This window comes from Choristoneura fumiferana, chromosome 3 (genome assembly GCF_025370935.1).
Source record: "Choristoneura fumiferana chromosome 3, NRCan_CFum_1, whole genome shotgun sequence".
Classification (NCBI taxonomy): domain Eukaryota; kingdom Metazoa; phylum Arthropoda; class Insecta; order Lepidoptera; family Tortricidae; genus Choristoneura; species Choristoneura fumiferana.
The window spans coordinates 12,662,782-12,676,310 of NC_133474.1; the positions used below are offsets into that span (position 1 = coordinate 12,662,782).

At 35.2% G+C, this 13,529-nt stretch overlaps 2 protein-coding genes across 2 annotated transcripts; one reads left to right on the forward strand and one right to left on the reverse strand.

Moving 5' to 3' along the window:
- slmo (PRELI domain containing slowmo) lies at positions 1-2,912 on the forward strand. The gene is made up of 4 exons (XM_074085704.1): positions 1-207; positions 282-447; positions 724-918; positions 1,958-2,912. Exons 1-4 carry the CDS (start codon positions 176-178, stop codon positions 2,249-2,251), a joined length of 687 nt encoding a protein of 228 aa, XP_073941805.1. The 5' UTR covers positions 1-175; the 3' UTR covers positions 2,252-2,912.
- Positions 2,913-3,070: 158 nt separating this feature from the next.
- MED11 (mediator complex subunit 11) lies at positions 3,071-5,122 on the reverse strand. Its single transcript, XM_074085705.1, has 2 exons — positions 4,867-5,122; positions 3,071-4,121 (listed from the first exon to the last, which is right to left on the reverse strand). The coding sequence occupies exons 1-2, from the start codon at positions 4,940-4,942 to the stop codon at positions 3,787-3,789; spliced, it is 411 nt and encodes a 136-aa protein (XP_073941806.1). The 5' UTR covers positions 4,943-5,122; the 3' UTR covers positions 3,071-3,786.
- Positions 5,123-13,529: the final 8,407 nt, after the last annotated feature.

Consider the following 13,529-nt stretch of genomic DNA (forward strand, 5'->3'; position numbering starts at 1 on the left):
AAACGAAAAAGAAAGACCTTTGTAAATGCCATTTTGACTTTGGCTCGAAGAGAGCTTTCAAGTCAGTGTGTAGTAGTGTAGTAAGAGAAGATAAGAAATGGAAAATAACTAGAAATCAAATGAGAACAACGTCAGCTCAGAATTGTATAAATAAGGAATAAAAGCGCGGATCATAATGAAGATTTGGACATCTGAACACACTTTCAAGTAACTATGACGCAATATGTGATATTTTGTTGTCTTATTTCTGCATTATTTTTAACTGTTTAATTCTGTTGTAGCCACCCATGGGAAACTGTTGCTCAAGCAGCATGGCGCAAATATCCCAACCCTATGAATCCGGCTGTTATAGGAACAGATGTCGTTGAAAGAAGAGTAGTGAATGGAGTACTACACACTCGTAGACTTGTCAGCTCAAAGTGGTTTTTTCCCCGATGGGCGCAAGCGGTAATCTATTTTTGTTATAGCTAAAGATCAGGTGATAGGGATCAGCTGCCCCCACTTTTATGAAAGATTTGTGTGATGACTGTGCATTAGCAATGGTTTAACCTAACGCCCAATCCTTTGTAAAGGACTCATTGTAATTTGAACATCAAACTATCATAAATGACAAAGTTTGATGTTTATAAATCAAAAAAATTGACTTGGATGTTAGGATGTTAAATAGAATTCATGATTTTTGTAAATTGAAGACTAATATACTTTACTCTTATTTTGTTTTAGCTCATTGGAACAGCTAAAATATGCTATGCAAGTGAACAATCTGAGGTTAACCCTAACCAGAGACAAATGATGTTGAAAACTAGAAACTTAACTTTCTGCCATTATATAGCGGTTGATGAAACAGTGCGGTACACACCACATCCCTCTGATGCTTCTAAAACGCTCCTAACCCAAGAAGCAGTGGTAACAGTCCAAGTAAGTAGAAATTTGTTTTGAGGGTAGAGCAAGAAAATTGTAACTGCAGAATCTCTTTCAATTCTTGATTCTGTTTGATTCTATATTGGCAACCATACATTAACAATATGGCAATGTTATTTACCTATATCAATTTGTTAAGCCCCTACTAAGTAGGTATGAATGAGTGGTTGATAGGATTGTGTAATAACTGCAATCCGTGGTAGCTACTACAAAACCCAGCACTCAAGTCTCGAATCTAAACTTACACATGGACAATGCAATGCTCGTAGCCAAATTGCTGTACATTTTACATAGGTTTATGAACAGGAAATTCCAAATAGAATTTCCTAATTGTGCCAAGTGCTTGTTATAAAATTAGAAAATTCTTGTCTTGCATAATACATTTACTGCAACGTTGCACTCATAAGTGGTGGCAGTATTTTTCCATTTTGTTGCGAAAATTGCATATAAACCCAGAATCAACTGTTGGGTTGTTGACACTAAATGTGTTAATCAACCTTATATGACCATACATAATGATTTGTCTGCGGTGTCGGCTATTATGTTATGTATTACTAGCGTTTTCCCGTGGCTTATATCATACAGCAGTTGAATTGAAATTCCGGAATTTTATTAAATTCTCATGGGAATTCCCTAAAATGAAAACACCCATGCCAAAGTTCATAACTCAGCTATTGTTATTTCGAGATTTTATCCCTATCCTGTGGGAATATCGGGATAAAAAGTAGCCTCTGTGTTATTCCAGATGTCCAGCTATCTACATACCAAATTTCATGACTAAGCCCAGCGGTTGTTATTTAGAGATTTTATCCATATCCCATGGGAATATCGAGATAAAAAGTATCCTATGTTTTAATTCAGATTATAAACTAACTTTTTGCAAAATTTCATCCAAATCCGTCCAGCCGTTTCAGCGTGAATAAGTAACAAACATACTCACTCACTCACAAACTTTCACATTTATAATATTAGTATAGGAATAGGATATAAAATGAAGTAAGAATTTTTAACTAATACCAATATTATTTTGTTTTAGGGTGTTCCACTCAGTAGCTACATGGAAGATTTGTTAGCAAATAAAATATCATTGAATGCTGGAAAAGGTCGCCAAGCCATTGAGTGGGTCATTAGCAAACTTGACTCAGAAATAAAAGAGCTTGCTAGCACAGCTTGTAAGAGCACTGATGAGCTTTTATCCCACACTAAAAAATCACTTGATGACATAACATCCACGGCAAGAAGATCTATGGATGACATATCGTCCAAAGCTAAAAGATCTCTTGATGATATCGAAAAGTTCACCAAGGCAAATGCCAACCAGCGAAGCTGAAAAGAGGAGTGAAGGGTGCAACTTTTGGTTCAATTCTAGACAATCTGCAAAATGATTTTCATTAAACTGAAATCATCATAATTAGTAATAACTAATGAGCATTGTCTAAAATATATGTATAATTTATTTAATGATGCATACAGTAGCTTTAATTTCATAGGTAATTTTGCTATTATGGCATACAGCATTATCTACAAGCAAAATGTAAAGTTGGCATAAATACTTGTTGTTCTTAACAAACTGTGGCTCAACATTGCATTTCATTGTGATTGTTTTTGTCTGAAGCAATTATAAAGTATTGTTTTCTGAGATTGTTACACAAGTAATGTAAATTGTATGATAATCTGTGTGCTCAAATGTGTGTTAATTATCAGTATGCCTATCTGTATGTATTCACCATTCTATTCCTGTTGTAGATATTATTCTTTTATTCCATGTCACTAGTTACTGGGTAATTCCATTATCTTGATAAGGGAAGGGGCTTGATAGCAAAAATGAATTAATGTAAAGCTGTATGTTGGCTGTATATAATTTATTTAACGAATTGATATTTGCTAGAAGAGTGTTTACACAAATGTTTTTTTACTGACTTGTAATGAAAATGCAAAGATAAACAGATTATAGATACATTATTTGGTTACAATAAAATTAATTCACTTTTTTTTATTTCCTATATTTACCTCCACATTTAAAAAACCAGATATATCAATACAATTGTGTTATGCTATAACTATAACATACATGTTAGGTTTGTCTGTCAAAGGCAATTGTGAGGGCAAATAAAGACAATTTTTTTCTTATAAAAACCTATATAAATGGTTTGTTATAATCTACTAGGATCAAAATATAAAAAAATGGAAAGATAGAAAGAAATATTCAATACTGATAAACTGATATGATAACATTGACATTAGCTTTCCTAACTTTAAGGGGCTGTTTCGCCATCCATTGATTAATGTTAACTGACGGTTAAATGTGTTGACGTCTCCGTCTATTCGAACAACAAATAGAGACAGCATCACATTTAACCGTCAGTTAACACTAATCAATGGATGGTGAAACAGCCCCTTAGTCTTTCATTTCACCTGCTCAAAACAATCTATGGAAGGAAACTACAAGTCAATGTTTTCATTCATCAGAAATTTCACCACAAAAAATTCATGGTTTTGTACACTATTTGTAAAAACATGACAAGTTACTGGCGTGTGCATATGGCTTTGCCCCGATGGAAGGATTAAAAATAAGCCAGTTAGTTCCCTGTTCTGTGGGAATTTCGGAAAATCCCTTCTTACTGCATCTGTACAATTCTCAAGGTATAAGCGTGCTGTTCTCTGCAACTCTGCTTATATGTCTGCCTATTTCGCATAGCTGGCTATAAGCAAATTCTCAAGGTATACCTTGAGTATGATCAGCCAAATTAAGTTCCTGTCTATATCTCCAGTGGTTTAGGTTGTAAATTATCTGTTAGTAATTAGGTATATAGATAGACTGTTCACCTATGTTATATTCATGAATTGGACACTGATTTGTTGTGATTATGTACTAGTTCCAGAATTGGTCATGTTTCCATTGGGAACACTGCTAGTCACACTTCTACCATTTGTAGCTGCTAAGTGTGAAGCTTTGAGACGGTCCAGCTCGTTCACCCATGAGCGCACATGCTCTAGTCTGTGCCAAGCCATTTGGAGCACCTTCTGTGATGCGTATCCTGATCCCTCGTGAGGTTGACCAGTGGACACTTGTGTCAAATAATTTATTTGGTCACTCAATTTGGATTCCACTTGGCTAAGTGTTCTCAAAAACTGAGATGTGTTTGTTTCTGCTTGTTTTTGGCTTGATTTTTCTTTACCTAGCTCCAAAAGAGCTTGTGCTACAAAAATAAGAAATACAGTATTATGATAATAACAAATTAACTGAGATTAATTCCTATAATAAAAACAAAAATTATATGAGGGCACAACCAAGGGTGCAGCAAGGTATTCGCAGGAGGGGAGACGCTACCTCTGGAGAATAAAGTTGATTAGCAGGAACGCTCATATAATATACCTTCTCTCGCGCATCTTATTCCTTAGGGATATTTTTGGTTATTATCGACTAACAGAATCCTAGCTACGCCCTTGTATGTAACTAGCACATTGTCATCTTTGAAGTAAAAACGCTTGAAGATCGCAACAATTTTGAACAAAAATATTTAGTTTCAGTTTCATGTTTTCTACTCTTTTGTGTGGAAATCTACAGGCTTTATTTTAAGAGTAAGTAGGTAAATATGACCATAGGGCTGGTGCATTTCTCGCCCAACGTATTGGAATCACGATCCAGCGCGGAAATGCAGCAGCCTTATGGGCACTCTTCCTCAGGGACAAGACTTGGGCGAACTGTATATTATAGTTAATTTATTTTTAGGATAGTTTAGTGTAACTCAATTGTTCCTTTTTAATTAATAAAAAATAATATCTTTAAAGAGGAAAAAAAAAAAAAAAAAGGTAATATAGAATAACATTGATATAGTATCAATTTCAATATGTATAACGCCTTAGAGAAATTAAGCATTTTTAAATTATTTTTGGTAAAACAAATACGGATAATATAGTAGACATAGTAAACATAGCGCATACCTGCACATTGAAGACAAGTAATTATGTCTTTTTCTATGTCATCAAGAACTTGAATTCTTTCCATTGGACCAGCCATATTCAATTCGTAATTCTCGTAAGAAAGCTTTTTCTTGAATTTCTTGAATAAATGCGTCTTCGTTTATAATAGCAGAGGGGCTACTATGGTCTGTCTGTTTCTTAATCCGAGACTTTTTTATTTGATCTGGGATCCGAGATACTAAAAATGCAGAGTACGAGTAGTATATTGGTACTAATACTCTTACACAGACTACTTAGAGATACTACGTATCAGACCGCCAACTGAGGAACAAGACAATTCATCAGTAAACAACTATATTTTATCTGTATCTCTGGTGATGTATGACGTTTCGTTTTTTTTTTTTTCGCAATTTCTACAGGTCTAGGGAAAGATCGGCATACATCCATGGTATGCTACCTAGCAGATGAGGAATTGTTTTAAGAAAATATTTTAATTTCGAAATTGATCACTTAACTTCTAAAGGCACACTTGCATTAGAAGTCGAGTGATCAATTTCGAAATAAAATATTTATTTATTGGTATTTAGGAGTAAAATAAAATATCGATATTATTTGTTGATTTTTTTATTTTTTATTTTTTTTTTTAAATTTATTGTATGCCTTGTTCTGCATTTCTGGCAAATTTTGCCAATTTAGGCGGACTATATCTGTGCCCTTTAATATTTTATTGATTGTGTTGCACCAATTTGCTATAGTAAATCTCACTGTTAGGGTGACAAAATTGTGGAGCATCTCTGTGTTGTGTTCGGCACAGTCAATAAATTCGAAAGAATTTTTGGTCAAAATATTTTTTTTGATAATGTCTGAAATATTATTTTTGTGCGCATTACTTTCCAAAAATTCGTTTGTTTCCTTGACGACTGTGCCGAAACACCTCACAGCAGCTTCGGATGGGTAGCTTAGGCTTTTTTTAGCCGAATTGTATTCCCGCTGGCTAATCCATAAATGTATGGGACTTTGCTCTGATGTAAAACTTTTTTTACATTGCTTACATTTGTTTTTTTCTAAAATTTTTTTTACTACCCATCCAGCAGTGTAGGCCCGCGAGTGTACATTTAAACGTTCTCGTCGGGCCTGCTCCACAATCGTTCCATATGATACAGTTCTGGGATGACCCGGCTCGACATTCTGATTGTCTCTTTCGTCAAACAGTAAATGTAAATTAAAAATTTGGTCCGCCGAATCATCCTCACAATTAAAAGTTTCACTATGGAACTTTATCACCCTTGTCACCAACAAAGATTTAAAGGTGCACACAAAGCTGTGGCAGTTAGGGTCATTGTTTCTATAATTATAAGCCCTAACTTGGCCAAAAAAATTTTCTATCGGGTCAGAATTAAAATATCTTGGCCGCATTATTGTAATATTTTTCTCTTTGAGAGACTGCCACAGCTTCATTAAGCTTTTTATTGTGACAACAAAATTTTTGAGAGAGGGCACAGATTTTTGCTGTCCGGTGCCTGTTATATATTTCATGCTATTTAATTTTGTTATGCTTTCTCTCCAAAATTTATGGTGTGGTGACTTGGTGGTCACCGCTGTTCTGAGAAATTTGCCTTTTTGTTTTTCTTGCACAATGTTGTTGCTCCGTTCACGCTGTCAAAAAGCTGATCAAAAAAGAGTACAGTCTCCGCTGTATTTTTTAAAGTTCTGCTGACCGGTTTTCCGTCAGTATAATGAGCTGAAAGTAAAAAGAATAGCGTGTTCAAAAGTCGTGACGCAAAAATACTAAGTTTAGATTATTTCTATTACTAGTGTTTACCCGCGGCTTCACACACGTAAAATGTTTGAACAAGCAGTTCAAATGTTTGAACAAGCAGTTCAAATGAAATAACGGGATTTTACTCATTAATGCTGTATGTAAAACATTTGCCCTAATACTAGCGGTTGCAATTTTGAGACTAAGTGGGAATATGGAGATATCAGCTATCTACATACCAAAGTTCATCCAAATTCATCTAGCTGTATTAGTATGAAGGAGTTACAAAATAAAATTCCCGTAAAAATTCTTAAAAGTTACATTGTGTTTTCGTTGACATTGCATTGAAAACAACCTTATCAAATTTCATAACTACCCAGCCATGCAGATTTTGTTGTTTTATCCCAAACCCGTGGGAATATCGGGATAAATAGCTTAAGCGTTACTTACACAAACCAAATTTCATTTAAATCTGTCCTGCCGTTTTAGCGTGAAGGCGTAACAGGTGTAACAGACATACATACAAACACAAATATTATAACGTCTTAAACTTTCGTGATTTTCACTCATAGTCAAAATACCACGCACAGGACTTATCTTATCACGCTAACACACACGAGTAATATTTACCTCGACGTTTCGGCAACATTACAGTGGCCGTGGTCACAAGTATTACTAGTATTATTAGCGTGATAAATCCTGTGCGTGATATTTTGACCACAAATATTATATTCACAAACTTTCGCATTTATAATATTATTCGGAGGATGTGTATTAATGCTCATTGTTTACTGGAAGAATAGTCACAAATAAAGGTGTGTAACCTTGCGACACTTGTGACACACACAGGCTGTAGACAATGTATGAGGTGGTGGTTAGATACAGTCAAGTGTAAAAATATGAACTTATTCAAAGTTTCAATAATAAGTACCACAGACTCTTATTCCGACGCAACAAGGCCGTAGTAACATATTTTTGAATGGTTTGAATAGATACTTATTTTTGCACTTGACTGTACATGCATCAAAAAGTTTTTGCGTAGAATTTAATTGGATTAATGTTGCTTTTGCCTCAGATTGTATAAATAAAAGGCATACATTAACTAGTGGATGAAATTAAAATTGATTACATAAATAGCGTAACTTACAAAAATTTGCTGTATATGACAGAGCCGCAGAAACTGTTTGGCTAAAAACTTTCACACAGTTCTTGACCTGGAATAAAAAAAAATTAAATTATTTTTAACGTTACCGTAACTAAGTGCATACAAGCTTTACATTTGATAACAACAATTTGATCCCTCATTACATTTTTTAATTTTTATACAATATTTTCAGTGTAAATAAATCATTACACGTTAGTAAATTGCAAGTACTTGCCTTCATCTTTTTTATTTTTTCGGGAATGACATGCTGGTCATTCAATTTATGCAGCAGTCTCGCTTCGGTGTGAGTACAGTCTGCTTTGTACACGTCGACAATATCTTGCCATTTTGAAACTTTATCCTCTATTATAATATTTTTGTTCAAGAAATTGTTTCTCAGGCCTTTTATCAAATGAGGAGGATCATAAATGATTTGTAAATTTACCCCGCTCATCGTGATTGTCCCATCTGAAATAAAGAAACAAAGTTATTGAATTATTTAATTGAATGCATAATTATGGCGTAACTTGGCCAGTCCAGCTTTCTGTTGCCTCTTCGTACTTAAACCACTGAACCGATTTAGATGAATTTAGAATCAAGAACAGTTTGAGACCCAAGCAGAGTCGCAAGCAATAGCTTTTATATAAACATAGGTGAAATTCACTAACGCCCAGCTCTGTCTCTCTCTAACCTAATTTAATAAAGTGTAGTAAAATAAACTAATGTAAATACCGTATAGATCAACACATTAACAATACAAAGAATACTTGACCAAGATACAGCTAGATACAGGCACCTATCAGTTGCTTGCAACTGCCTGCCTGATAATTTATATAATAATAATAAAATATACTAACCTGGCACTTGATTTCGAAGTATTTGATCACGTTCTGTGTCTTTCTTTAGACTGTTTAAAGTAGACTGGAATGCGGAACCCTGGTCACAAATAAGGGCAATAGGATTCAATCCACACCCTGTTACAGCTGAAATAATATCTTTCAGTATGTTCTTCAATTCCGCACCCTTAGTTGCCCCTTCACAAAAATAAAATGCCACTGGCTGCTGCCATTTGTGAACAGCACCTCTCAACATAAAGACGAGGGCATGGTCAGCAAAGTCGTTTTTCTTTTTATTGAGCTCAACTAACCCATTGATTGTGTCCTTATTTTTATCATAGGTTAAACCAGGTTCCAGTGACATTTCGTCGAAAACCACAGAGCACATCTTCTTTTTTTCATCCCATGATTGAATCTGAAAACATCCATACTAATATTATAAACGCGAAAGTGTTTGTGTGTTTGTATGTTTGTCCGTCTTTCACGCCGTAACGGAGCGACGGATCGACGTGATTTTTGGCATAGAGATAGTTTATGGGCCCGAAAGTGACATAGGCTACTTTTTATCCCGGAAAAATGCACAGTTCCCGAGGGAACAGCGCGCGATAACCGAATTCCACGCGGGCGGAGCCGCGGGCAAAAGCTAGTAATTTATAATATATGTATATGCTATGCTGCTATGTCAATTGACGACAACAATTAATTAGAAACTACTGTCACGTACCATCAGCCAAATAAGTGGTCTATCAATTTTAAATAACTTTAAATGGCCCAAAGATCAAAATGACTGTCTCATAATAAGTACCTAAAATTTGAACTGGGTACTAAATTTACCTATTAATATTATAAAATGCGAGTTTGAATATTTTGTCACCCCATCAAGCAAAAACGGGATAATAAACACCATGAGAGATATGCACTTGTAGTTTACTCCCCATTACAGTAGTTATCTGCGTTAGTGATAATAGTGTTGTGTCGTTTCCCACTGACGCAATTTTGTGTTTAAGTTACTTAATTATAAATACTATAGAAATTTTATTGTATTTTATTGTATTGTATTGATTTTCTATTGCATCATAAAAGACTATTGCTATGTTTTGGACTACCTGTATTATGGAAGAGATATACAAAAGTGTCAATGAGCAATCAACAAGGTACAAACCTCTTTTGTTATCAGTTCAAATACTTGAGGACAGATTCCTGATTCGATCTTCAATTTTGTCACCATTTTGTTCAAGGTTGACCTCGATGGTAATATAAATATCTTGTGAAGAAATTTATAGCATTTCGGGCTTTGTTTCATGATAGACAAAGCAATTAACTTTTCTTCCTGAGTGAATCGGCGCCCCTTTTTATTCTTTGTGCAGAGATTAATTTGCATTTTCAAAATTTTTTTTGCATATGGGTTCATGTGTTGAGTTAATTTTTGGAAAGACTCCTCTTTATTGAACTTCATGGCTCTTTTAGCTCTTCGGTAATAATCCACCTGTTGTTTTGACTTCTTAAACTCTTCATAAATTATTTTGCACTCCGGTGTCATATTGGTTATTTTTTCAATTAATCTTCTTCTGCGGCGCATTGTCCCTTTGGCACTTCGGATTTTACTCGAACCTGAAACAGTATATATTTTTTTAAGGTAAGGACATCAAACAAAACTATTAAATACAATACAATGACTCTTTATTGTTCACCATAAATAGTAAACGATACAGAAACAGGTACATAGAAAGAAAGAACAATCAAGAAATGTATATAAGTAAAAATGAATCTTAAAATGTGTTGCTAAGCGCAAAACTCTGGAACGGCTGTTTCGATTCGCGATGTCACCTAGCCGCAGCCACGCAGACACCTCGGGGGTACTGAGGTACGGAAACCCGTTACGTGCTTGCGTATAGTTGACACCAGGTTAACGGAGAGCAGATGACGTGAAGCGGCGCCGATCCGGTGCCGAGCGGTTATATGTGCGTGTTAATTTCAAAATGAAAATGGATCAAAACAGGTTCGAAATTATGTACTAACCTGCAGCTGGTCCATGTGATAGATTGTAATTTTCAGAATGCTCAGCGGCAACGAGTTGTTCTTGCAATCCTAGCCGGTTGTCTGTGTTCAGCAGTGGATAACTCTCGAGTGCTGAAGATGAAGCAATGGGCTCCATTGTTACAGAGATTGCTATAAACAGACAACGCTATATGTTAGGTTTGGATTCTAAATAATGTTTTCTATTATTTTTATGCATGTTGTTGTACTTTATTTTATATTCCACTAGAGCGGTGCTGTACGAGGATAGATAAATGAAGCGATTCTATTGGTTCAAGAAAAACACATTCCTCGCACATCTCTGGTAGAAACGCAGCCTAAGGCTTGAATGAAAGAAAATATTGGGGCGCCATCATTGCCAAGAAGAATGCGCTGCAAGAAAGTTGGCAGAAAGTCATGTTTCATAATAATATAATTACAAATAAAATACTTAAAAACTACAATAAGTATACAATTAAAGAAAAATTACAAAATAATAATATTAATATAGGGATGTATGGGGTCCTAACTAAACACTAACTATATCTACTTTCAGTGGAAGTGTAGAATGCTTACACCATCATAAATTTTAAAATAATAATAATTTAGTTTTGAAATATACATTTCAGGTCAAGTAACCATTAAGCTTTTAGATTCCAAAGGCAAGCTCACAAAAAGAACTGAGTGCGGCTGTATCTACTAGACTATATACAACATGAAGAAACAATTACCTGAGCTAGTGCTAGGTACTGGATCTTCTGATAACCTTGGGCTCTCACTAGACGTTGAAGCAATCACATCTGGAATAAGATAAATGGTATGAATTTATAGTAATAATGACATACAAGATTATATGAAGACTATCAAAATTTTCTTTCCTTATTTGGATAGTTAAGTATTTCTTCCTGATAAGGAAAAAAGGAACCCTTTTATCATTCACACCATGACGTCTAGTCCTGTTTAAATGATCTGTGAATATAGGTACATTCAATAATCGGGTAAGCGCATGTCGGACCACATGCAGTGCAGAGTTTTGTCTATTAAGTTTTGATCTCTATTATTACCAGTAGGTAATCTAGGTAGGTAGCTTGGTAGACTTTGCAAGTTAACAAGTACGGTACTCAATCACATCTAAACTGCTGAACCGATTTAGATTAAATATGGTATACAGATAGTTTGAGTCTCCAAGAAGGACATAGGATAGTTTTTATCCTGGAAAATTGCATATTTGCCGCAGGATAGCTATAAACGAATACTACGCGGACGGAGTCGCAGGCAACGGCTAGTGTTTACATAATTGAAAACTAGGTATAATTTGGTTGATTCGTAACCAATATTGATAAGAGAAAAATAAGAAAAAATGTAAGTAGAATTTTTAACAAAATACCTTTTAGTGGTTCCCTTCTGCAGTATGTGTGGTCAAGGTGTCTTTTACGCGAGTAATTATGCTCCATAAGAGGATCCACATTTTCTGAAAGTAACAGGAATATATAAATCAATGAAACATACACATATTTAAATAAGGTTTCATTTCTACTTCAGTCTTACTAGAAAAGCTTCTAAAAACAGAAAAGTTTGCTGAAAAGCTTAGCGCCCACATCTCAGATCCGAACATCACATTAAGAATACTTACACTAAATTTATAGAATATGAGCTGGTATAAAATATTTTGCTTAGTATTTTCCGATTCATTTACTTGTTAACTTACTTAGTTTTGCTGTATTAGAGCTCATTGTACAACTTTATCTTCAGAGGTTGAGCAGAATCGGTAATGTCTACGTATTCCGAATCAAATACGAGACACACTTTCTTAACGAAATCTAAGATAAGATTCTGTTAATAAAATATACTAATAGGTATTTTCAAAACTTACCGGTATCGATATTCGCCTGAGATGGTATTCCACTAGATATCTCGTCTTCAGTAAACAGCGAAGGATATGCTGCAACTAAAAGACGTGATTTGGACGAAATAAACCGTTTTTCAAAGTGTTTTTTGACAAATAAACATCTTCGAAAGTTGCTCTTGTGATAATTTGTTTAGATCATCACGATTTAGACACTGTAACCACTTTTGGAGTCTTATCTCAATGGCTGGGAAATGGTGTAAAATAACGTCCTGTAGCGAAGATTTATAACACAGCACTCGTAATACATTTTGCAAATATTACTAGAACCGTTCGTAGGCTCAGTCACAGAAAAAGCGGATTGGATAAGCACAACGATTCACTCGATCAACATTCTAACGTGACTGATAAAAAAATGCATCATGGCTGCCGGCTTGCGCCTACGCACACAATAAAGCGCTCGCGCACACAGGTTCAGCTATCTGTCACTTTGATATAAAAACAAGATGGAGATACCACTAGCAGATACGTTATACGTTGATTACAGGCCGTGTACTCTTAGGAGTAGTAAAATATACCAGCCTAGTGACGTTTCATTCACGTTTTACGGGTGTAGTTAATGTACGAGTTGTTAATGCACGTTTAATAATGCACGATCTGATAATCCGAGCTTATGGGGTGTAGTTAATGTACGACTTGTTAATGCAAGACCTGATAATCCGTGCGTATGTGCACGAATTATCATGCCGTGAATTGTCGTGCATTATCATCCCGTACCGAACTAGCAGGGAACCAATAATGTACGACGTTATAATCCGAAGCATTATGTCTTCCGATTATCAAGCCTTACGATTTCCGTGATTGAAATAAAAAAAATACCTAAGGACCCAACCTAACCCGGCCGGGTCAGATCTGCTCCGACTATATCGATTTCGTATCGATAAATTATTCATTCGAATCATTGTACAGCACGTCGTACATTATCACTACGTACATGATAATCGCGGCAATAATAATTGACGCCCACGCTTCGTACATTATTACGCGTACATTCCGAGTTGTACGTTATTGTTTCCCTGTCAC